Source organism: Chaetura pelagica, unplaced genomic scaffold (genome assembly GCF_000747805.2).
Source record: "Chaetura pelagica isolate M959 unplaced genomic scaffold, ChaPel_1.0 scaffold806, whole genome shotgun sequence".
In the NCBI taxonomy this organism is placed as follows: Eukaryota; Metazoa; Chordata; class Aves; order Apodiformes; family Apodidae; genus Chaetura; species Chaetura pelagica.
In genome coordinates, this window is record NW_009953598.1 from 19,482 (window position 1) to 29,825 (window position 10,344).

The window sequence follows — 10,344 nt, forward strand, 5'->3', positions numbered from 1 at the left end:
CTAAACATCAGCACTCTTGAAAAGCCCAGGCACGTTACAAAGCCAAATAGGTGGTTTGAACTACCCTGCTTGCTCAGAGTATGGGACACAAGTGTAGATTGCTGGGCTACTAGAGATGAGGGTTTAGAAGGGAAAGTGTTGCCTTTAGTACATTTTGGACACCTGCATGGCCTGGGTTCATCATCTGAGAAAGCTGCACTTGGGCTCCCCAGCCTCACTCCTGCAAAACATCTCTTACCAAACTCCACTCAGTGCCTGCTGGAGGTGGGAAACTTCAAAGGTTAATGAGAAACTATTTTTAGTCTTGCTCAGAGTTGATTCATGCTGAACACCCTTCCTTCCTCTGCAGATCACTGCTCCAGTAAGTGGCTGCAAACCCCTCAAAAGACAGCCCCCCAGAGGGATGGGACTGTGTGTTGCTGTGTTGGGGCCCTCTGAGAGCCAAAAAACCTTCCCTGCAGCATCCCCAAAACACATTGCAAGGGAGAAGGTCTGAGGCTATAACTCAGGGACTGCCAAGGACAAACACATTTCAGCCAAAGTGCAGGATGGTGTGTCCCTTGGATGCTGGGTAAATTTTAAAAAGATTCAGAAGGCAGCCCAGCTATATGTTTTGCCTGGGTGTAAAAGAGAGGGTCCTATCAACCATTTCCATGCCCATAGCCACAGGATGCAAGAGAAAACTCTCTTGGCAGGTCTGAATCACCCAGATGATGCTTTGGGCATGCATGCTTGGGGGTTGGGGCTCCATAAATCCTGCTTCCTTGTGGCTGCAGCTGAAGGAGACCAGCATCCAATGCCACAAAGGTCTTGGATGGATGCGACCATAATGGTCCCATCCCTTGTCAGGCAGCAGCTCCTTCCTGGAGCTCTGACTTCAGAGTCTGGGACTCACAAGAGTCCCATCTGGGTCTGTTTATGACTCCCTCCAAGTTGTTTTGCAGCTTTCTCATTACTGGGCTTATTGTGATCTCCAATTCTCCCAGGAGCAGGCCTGTGCCTGCTTGGTGCCAGTGTCTGGCCCAGTGCATGGACCTTTTCCCTGCTTTTTTTACCAATGTGGGACTCATTTGGAAGGAATGTGCTGCCCGGAGTGGTGATGACCTTGGTATGAATTCATGCAGCTCTGCTAGGCACAGCTCAAGCATTTTCATTTCCAGGCTTCTGCTGATTGCTCCAGATATCTTCATGTACTCCCCAATAATCTAGAAAAGGGCATGAAAAATCTCCAATGAATGGGACAAGCATGGGGGAAATATCCTTCACAAGGATCTCATTCAGCTGTGGTTAATAAAAGTTGTTCACTTAACAAAGGGGGGAACCAAGTTGTTGCCAGGCAGCTTTCATTATTCTCTGGGAGTTTTAAAAATAATAATAATCCAGAATGACCCAAGAGGCACAGAATTATCTGTGGCACAATCATTCATCCATAATGGCCCCATGTCCTTCTGCTGTGTGAGTTAGTCATAGTGGTGACTGAAGCCCTGAGCTGCCCTGGTGCTGTCCTCCTCTTTTGTGGGAGTTTGTGGGGTGGATCAATTCCTAACCCAGTGCCCATGTCCCCGTGCTGAGGGTGGCTATAAGCACCACTGCTGGGGGCTGTCTCTCCAGAAGAGGCAGCCTGCAGTCCCACTCCAGCGCTTCCTGAGGCATCCTACCTATCTGCAAATCCAATTCACACCTGCTTTCCCAGTGATCACACAACATGTAATATTCCTCTGTGGAAAATTAGTCACGGCAGCAGGCAAAGCTCTTTGATTTTATTTCTTTCTCTCTGCCTTTTTTTTTTTTAATTCTTCTTTAATTGAAATGACTCAACCCTTTGAGTGAGGAGAATGAATCCAAACTCCTCCTGGATTTATTACCCTATAGTCCCTAATGCTAGTAGGAGCTTTGGGGTTTTTTTGTTCAGTTTAAATTGGAGTGGCTGTCACTGCCTATGGCCTTTCCATAGCTGCCACAGCCCCAGGACAAAGTCACTCTTTCAGCCAAGGGGTTTTTCTAACAAACCTTTTCACTGTATTTTCATTTCTCTTTCTATTTTCTAATCAAAGAGATTTAAGGACTTTTAAATCAGTTGCTTATTATGTTGCTGACACAATTGGCAGCAGGTTTAATTTGCAGCTAGAAGGCAAGCGGGAGAGCAAAAACTTGTAATAAACAGCATTTTCTGCTCTAATGTATTCTGTCAGTGCATGACTAACACATTATCACAGGAGGTGGTACCTCACCCCAGAAGGTAACAATCTAGTTTCCCTGGAGCCACAACCCCCCCCCCCATTTTGCCCCAGCTAATTAAATACCGTTTGAATATCAAAGGAGAGCGAGGAATGGTAGAGGTTTTCCTTCACTTCTGGATGAACTTCCTTCTCCCACTTCTCCGTGACCTCCAGTCTCAGGATGTTTCCAAAATAGCTTTTGATTTTCTCCTAAATGTTAAATGTAGGAAGGAAAGATGCAGCTCAGGATAACAAAGAAAGCATGAGCCAAGTGTCTTGCAGCATTTAGTTCTATTGGCATATGAGTGGCACAAAAAGGTAAAGCAGAGTCAGAGGTCTTGCTCCAGAGCCTGTTGGTCTACATGGGATCTCAGGAAAAATCAGGAGCTGTGCTGAATGGGGCAAGGTACTCCCAAATCGAGGGAAAATCATTCTTCTGGCAGGGAAATACTGTGTCAGCTGTTTGACTGCATGATTGCAAAGTCTTCCAGGATGTGTAATGCACAAGGACAGGTTTAAAGATCAAACTGGTCCTTTCTGGCGGTACAGAAACTCAAGTCAGTGACAGCAATCTTCAGTCCTGCCTGATAAATCAGTCTTGTTACAGGTGAAAAAAAATGAGCCTCCACCAGCACTATGGAGCAATACAGATTTTATTCAGCTGGGTCCCTTGAGCTCACCTTCAGCAGTGCTCTGCTTCAGAAATGGTTTGTGAGAAAATAAGCCCAGGAAAGAGCCAGGAAAGCATGTAGTCTTATACAGATTCCCAGCCAGGGACAGAAGACAGACAACTGTGGAAGGGGCTTCCTAGGAGGAGCTGAACCATGGAGTGGTTCTCTGTTGGGGACAAGCCCCAAGTTGTTTGACTATATCAAAACTCTAATGTGAAAGTACATCATGAAAGTAGCAGTTTAAAAGCCTTCACATCTAGCTTTGCAGTCCACTTTATCTGATGAAGCCCAGCTATGACCTTTCAGTATGCCTCTGCCATACTGTATGGGCCTGGTACAGTCCCTTTGGCTCTGTGATCATCCAGGCTCAAGCTCATGGCCTACTTCAGTCCCAGCATTGATGTTCAGGATTTTTTGCTTTTGATTAAAAGCCATTCTGCATGGTGCTGGCAGGACTTAGCAGCTGGTGGGGCTAGGAACTATGGTGCAGCCATCCAAGAAATTGTGCTGGTAGGCTAGGGCTCCCTGGGGGTTATATGGGGGCAGGGGTAAAGCTCTCACCTTTGCAGTAGTGATGTAGTCATTCTTCAGTTTATCCCAATCACCTGGTGTTAACAGCAAGGACAGGTTTTCTGTCTTAACTTCTGGTTTGAGATCAGGGTGGCCCAGAAGGAGTTCACTGGAAAGATTCAAAGGAACAAATTACGTTGCCTCAGAGCATGAGTAAACTGATGGAATATTCATGTGGCATGAGCTACATAATTATTAAGCCGTGAGAAATATACTTAAAGCTCAAATTGCGATGCTTGTTTTCAAGCTTTAACAAGAAAATCTTTCCTTGCTATTCAAAATCCTAATTATTCAAAATCAAAATGATCTAAGGTTCCAGCCCACCTTAGAAATCATGAGACTTCAGAGTTGTTTGGACATGAAAAGTGCTATGAGAATTTACTTTTTTAAAATAAACAACCTGAAGCTGATTCATCTGACTACAAGCCTGTGAAATGCCTTCCAGAGTCATTCCTGTAGCAGCGTGCTGCTTTGGAGGGAGCTGACCTCCCTGGCTCCTCGCTGGTGTCACATCACAGCTTATGTCAGCCTGTTATTTTTCTCTGTGCTTTATCCCTAGCAAGGGGAGGTGGCAGAGCAGGTCCTGCTCTGTGCAGGGCAGCCTCTGGAAAGCACTCCCCTGCCTGGGACGCAGGCCATGGCCGCACAGCCTTCCCTCCGCAGGTGGAGGCGGTGGGTGGATGTGCAGCTTCAGAGCCTGGCTCCGAAGTGTGCTCAGCTGACACATGACTTTACCACTCACTTCCCTCTGGATTGCCATGTAATCAGGCCAGTTGATTAGTGGAGAGGCAGGGAGAGGGAGGGAGCGCTTGTGTTTCTCCCTTTGGAGTGAAAAAACCCATTATCAGCCTGTACAATTGAATGCGTGACCCCTGCAATCTGCCATGCACTGTGGAGGCATTGCACCTTTCAGGGTGATGAAGGTGGAGAGGAGAAAGAAGGAAAAATATTTATGCACTTGAATAAGCTCCAAGCAGTCACCTGGTTAGCAAGGAAAGCAGCTGCAATGTCCTACACAGCCTGCTCAACCACTGAAAAGGGATCCCATCGCCAAACCAGCACTGTGACCATGGCTGGGTTTGAATCCAAATGAGGATTGTACTGGACAAGGTTGGTGCAGAGTGACTGCTCAGCAGAAAAAAAAAAAAAAGCTCATCTTGCAGATAATATCCTGGAGTCAATATTCCTGCAGTCGTGGTTCAGATTCCTCAGTGGGGTACATCTGCACGTGTGGAGTATTACACAGCCCAGTCTGCTGCTCATTTAAAAGGACACCACAGATTTAAATACAAACACTCCACCATGACTTGAAAGATTGGCTCAAATGTGTATACTCTAAGAGCTTGTTCCCCTGCCTTTTTTATTTTTTTTTCTTTCCCCCCTATTTTTTTGAATTGTAACATTCTTTTTTTTGGGGGGGGATGTGTCCCAAGAAGTCATAAAGTTCTTTTAGAATGGGAATATCAAACGGGAACAGCCCAGCCCAGCAAGGTGATTGCAAGCAGTGCTCACAGCAGCTGCAAGTTCTCAATAAGCTCTTTCATGACATGTTAGAGAAATACGATGGGGGCACTTTGCTTGCTGCAGAACCTGGCTGCTGAAACTCATTTATTCCTCCCTTTCCTGCAGGATGGAGTGCAGTGCAGTTCCCAGGGGCTGGGGACATGCACAGATTTCCATCCAGATGAGATTGGCAAGGACTCGTGAGGAAAAGGGGCAATGGGTGGGAGTGTCATTCCCATAGTAGTCCTGCCCTAGTGCTAGTCAGCCTGTGCTGTGGTGGTGAGGGGTTTACAACCATGTAATCATAGCCACCAAACCATAAGTGGGATTTTAGGAGCAACTGGAAGAGTTCACAAAATGTATCTGTTGATGGCTATAGCCCCCAAAACAAAGGCCATCTACAGTGCCAATGTCTCTGAATCAAAAGCTACGCCAGGGTAACAGTGCTCTGGGTGTCACTGCTGCCTGCCCTGCTCCATCCCTGCCCTGCTCCACCACTGTTTGACTTGGTGTTGATACTCCTGCTTTCAACTCATGCTTTTGCTTGTTTGAGGGGTGCCAACTGGTTTGCACTTGTTCTATCCCTGGGCATCTGGTTCAAACCATTACTGGAGACCAGCTACTGGGACAGACATGGTTTTGCTTTGACATGGCTGTTTTACATGTTTATTAGCAGACTATCTTCTGTGGATGCTGCCTCTCTCCTACTTCCCACCCCACTATGTATTTCTGTTGGATTTTAGTATGGGACCTCTTTGGGGCTGACATGATGGGCTGTGGTCTAGGCCAGTGAGCACCCAAGGACACTGACACTCAATGCTGGCACCTTCTAGAGGTGCCTATCTTAGATGTCTCATGTTGGTGTAAAAGAAGGCAATGTCCAGCAGTACTGATTTCACTGCTGTTGCAGAGTTCCTGTCTTCACTCCCACATGCCCTGACGTTGATGTTTGATGTGTCTATGCAGATGCTAGAACATTTTAGTCATGCCTGAATTGCAAGGAGCTCTAAGAGGTCCTGTAAACCATGGGTCTCCCAGTGGACACATCTAAGCCAGAGCTTTTGATTTAATGGGGCTGATTCTACTCGGTGATGTCTTGGTGTATCCTCAAAACAACTTTGATTCCTGAGCACGGAGGGTAACATGGCCTGTTTCCAAATGCATCACAGTTTCAATTAAATGGGAAAAAGGCAGGGCTCATCCACAGATCCCTCCCTATGCCTGGAAAAGTCTCCAAGAAGCTGCTGGACCGTGCAAAATACTTGCAGAGAGGGAGCAGGTTTATCAGAGCTGCAAGGAGGAGCTTCCTGGCATGTGAGAACATCAAGTGGGAGAGGGAAAGATTGGCTCAAATTGTATTATTCTAGAGCTTGTTCCCCTGCCTTTTTTTATTTTTTTTCTTTCCCCCCTATTTTTTTGAATTGTAACATTCTTTTTTTTGGGGGGGGATGTGTCCCAAGAAGTCATAAAGTTCTTTTAGAATGGGAATATCAAACGGGAACAGCCCAGCCCAGCAAGGTGATTGCAAGCAGTGCCCACAGCAGCTGCAAGTTCTCAATAAGCTCTTTCATGACATGTTAGAGAAATACGATGGGGGCACTTTGCTTGCTGCAGAACCTGGCTGCTGAAACTCATTTATTCCTCCCTTTCCTGCAGGATGGAGTGCAGTGCAGTTCCCAGGGGCTGGGGACATGCACAGATTTCCATCCAGATGAGATTGGCAAGGACTCGTGAGGAAAAGGGGCAATGGGTGGGAGTGTCATTCCCATAGTAGTCCTGCCCTAGTGCTAGTCAGCCTGTGCTGTGGTGGTGAGGGGTTTACAACCATGTAATCATAGCCACCAAACCATAAGTGGGATTTTAGGAGCAACTGGAAGAGTTCACAAAATGTATCTGTTGATGGCTATAGCCCCCAAAACAAAGGCCATCTACAGTGCCAATGTCTCTGAATCAAAAGCTACGCCAGGGTAACAGTGCTCTGGGTGTCACTGCTGCCTGCCCTGCTCCATCCCTGCCCTGCTCCACCACTGTTTGACTTGGTGTTGATACTCCTGCTTTCAACTCATGCTTTTGCTTGTTTGAGGGGTGCCAACTGGTTTGCACTTGTTCTATCCCTGGGCATCTGGTTCAAACCATTACTGGAGACCAGCTACTGGGACAGACATGGTTTTGCTTTGACATGGCTGTTTTACATGTTTATTAGCAGACTATCTTCTGTGGATGCTGCCTCTCTCCTACTTCCCACCCCACTATGTATTTCTGTTGGATTTTAGTATGGGACCTCTTTGGGGCTGACATGATGGGCTGTGGTCTAGGCCAGTGAGCACCCAAGGACACTGACACTCAATGCTGGCACCTTCTAGAGGTGCCTATCTTAGATGTCTCATGTTGGTGTAAAAGAAGGCAATGTCCAGCAGTACTGATTTCACTGCTGTTGCAGAGTTCCTGTCTTCACTCCCACATGCCCTGACGTTGATGTTTGATGTGTCTATGCAGATGCTAGAACATTTTAGTCATGCCTGAATTGCAAGGAGCTCTAAGAGGTCCTGTAAACCATGGGTCTCCCAGTGGACACATCTAAGCCAGAGCTTTTGATTTAATGGGGCTGATTCTACTCGGTGATGTCTTGGTGTATCCTCAAAACAACTTTGATTCCTGAGCACGGAGGGTAACATGGCCTGTTTCCAAATGCATCACAGTTTCAATTAAATGGGAAAAAGGCAGGGCTCATCCACAGATCCCTCCCTATGCCTGGAAAAGTCTCCAAGAAGCTGCTGGACCGTGCAAAATACTTGCAGAGAGGGAGCAGGTTTATCAGAGCTGCAAGGAGGAGCTTCCTGGCATGTGAGAACATCAAGTGGGAGAGGGAGGGGAAAATGGGGTAATTTAGATCTGTGAAAAGCAGCAAGTGCTGCTTCATTCAGAAACCTTTGTCCCTACCTATTAACAGATTAGCTCTCTGCTCTACTGCAGAGATGACTGTGTCTCTCTTTCTTGCTGAGAAAGCTGACAACAGCCGGGTGCTCTCGCAGCCCCCCCAGCCCTGCTGCTCTGCGAGGAGGCTGAGGTTGCATGGCCAGCACAGCAGCTTACCTGTGGTAGGTGTTGGCCACCCAGTTGAGCAAGCTGTAGAGCTCATTGAATTCCAGTGGTCTCCGGGAGAGATGTTGCAAGTGTGAGGCAATGGCCTCGTGAAAAGCCTCCACGTACATGTCACACACCTGGTACTCCTCTGGATAGCACTTTCTTACTGATATCTTGATTTTCAGTAAGTCTTCACTCAGACGTTTCTGGAGGAAATTTAAGTGGTGATCAAGCCAAGAACTTTCTTCTTCCTTAGATGCCATGGGTACTCCCAGGACTCTTTTTCTAGCACTTTCCTTGACAGCTTCCCTCCACTCCTCCCTCCACTTTCTGGGTATGCCGAGCAAGTCCGATCCAGGACCAGCAGTGTTGCCTGTGTTGGGATGAGCTGCTTCTTCACGGGCAATTAAAGTCACCAGGCAGGTCAGCATGGTGTCCTCTACAGTGGGATGCTCCAGTGTTCCCACCACAATGGACTGGATTGCGTTCATGATGGAGTTATAAAGCAAATCCACATCCTTGGATTTCCGTACAAATTCCTGGGGGTTATCTTTGTATCTCTCAGCATCCCGTTCAGTGATAGTCTCATCTTCCAAGTACTTGATGCTTGCAAATGCTTCCAAAAGTTGCTTTTTCTGAATAAGTTCATTGATTTCCATTACTGCCAAAAGAAGAGGGGAAAGGATTGGGACAAAGCAGGTGTTAGGTGACTGACAGGTTGGTAACAGGACAAGGTTCCCCACAGGGAGGCTTGCAGGGCTGCTCTGAGTAGCCAGGTCCCAGCAGTGCCCTGGAGATTAACCTCCCCAGTCTCTCCACTCCTGTTTGACACAGAAGAGGAAAGCAGTGGAAATTGAGCCACATCTCTAAACTGTGGGTTTCAAAGCTTGGAAATATCTAAAAAAAACCCTGATTGTAGCCCTGCAGAAAAACCTCAAGCAATGGCTAACGAGTCTGTACAGAGGGACACTGGGGTCTCAGGCTGCATAAAACCACCCCTGGCTCTGCCCTCTGTCAGTGTGGAGCTGAAGTGGGACTGGCAGCAGGGACAGTTTGGGATATACTCTCCCAGAAGGATTTCCTTAAGCAGGGATGTCCTTGCTTCCCAGCATAGCAGTATGCTCAGCACAGCTCTGCTGCTGAATTGGCCACAGCATCTCTGGCTGAAAGGATATGTCAACATGTTGCCTGAGGATGGATGGAGAATGCCCAGGGGTCCAGCTGGAGGAGTGGAAGGGGTCACAGCAGGACAGACCACTTCAGGCCTTCTGAGCTTCTGGGTCAGACATCACACTAGATGGTCATGTCTGCTCCCAGCCTACCCACCAGCATGTCCTCCACAGATACCAGAGCCCTGGGGGAATGGGATACTGTGCTGGGGATGCTCCTCATAAATTTCTGGGAAAACTCTCTGTTCAGATGTAACCCTGTGCAAAACCCGCATTTCCCTTCTGTCTTGGTTTTGTGTATTATCAAGTTTTCCTGAGATACATCCCGAACTAATGTCACAGATAATCTGGCTCTTGCATATGGGAGAACTGAGCAAAATGGTAACGCAAGCTGCAGAGGTTGTCACCAGTGATTTGCACTATGAGGACTCCTTGAGATGTAGGGACGAAGGTAGCAAGCCAGGAACTGCCCTATATGTAACTTGCCACCCTTCACAGCCTGTGCCTACAAATGGCCTCTGAAACACGTCTTATCTGTTCTAGACATTTGGGAGATGTTCTGTGAATGCTTGTGGTCCTCAGCCTCCTCTCAACTAAAAAGTTTTGGGGAGTTCTGGAGGACCAGAAACCCCTTTGGCTGGGGAGTGAGGAGTGTTTCTGGGATGGTGGTCCTGGGGTAGCAGCAGGAGGAAATGGAGACATACCAAAGTATGCCAGGTATGTGAAGTCCACTCACCCGGGGTGATTCATGGTGGGATGACCTGGCTGTTTACCACCTGTATAGAAACCTACAGTCAGATGCCAAGCACTGCCTCTCACCAGAGTATTTGTTTTCCATGTAGTGAGCACTGCTGTTCCTGGCTGGTGTGGGGTGGGGATACAAACCTGTGGGTTTTTTTCCTGGTGCTCAGTTCTCACGTGGGTGTTCCCCACCACTTTTGCATTTGATGGTGCAAGAACCACTGCCTATTTGCCAGCAATAGAAGAGGTATTTGCCACACGTTGTGGAGATCCAAGAACACTGCTAGCTTTTGTGAGGCCCTGGGAAGCTCTCATCATCTCCAGCATCATAATAGATGCTCTGGACAGGAGATCCCGCTGGGAAACTGGGCATAGGTCAAACGTTAA

General features: G+C 47.5%; 1 protein-coding gene across 1 annotated transcript in view; it reads right to left on the reverse strand.

The window, feature by feature from the left end:
* The window catches only part of EXOC3L4 (exocyst complex component 3-like 4), a 23,951-nt gene that overhangs the window by 11,587 nt on the left and 2,020 nt on the right, over positions 1-10,344 (reverse strand). The window contains exons 2-5 of the mRNA XM_009999798.1: positions 8,057-8,708; positions 3,452-3,569; positions 2,304-2,429; positions 1,105-1,205 (exon numbers count right to left, since the gene is read on the reverse strand). Coding sequence (XP_009998100.1) covers positions 1,105-1,205; positions 2,304-2,429; positions 3,452-3,569; positions 8,057-8,708 — 997 coding nt within the window. The remainder of the gene's footprint in view (positions 1-1,104; positions 1,206-2,303; positions 2,430-3,451; positions 3,570-8,056; positions 8,709-10,344) is intronic.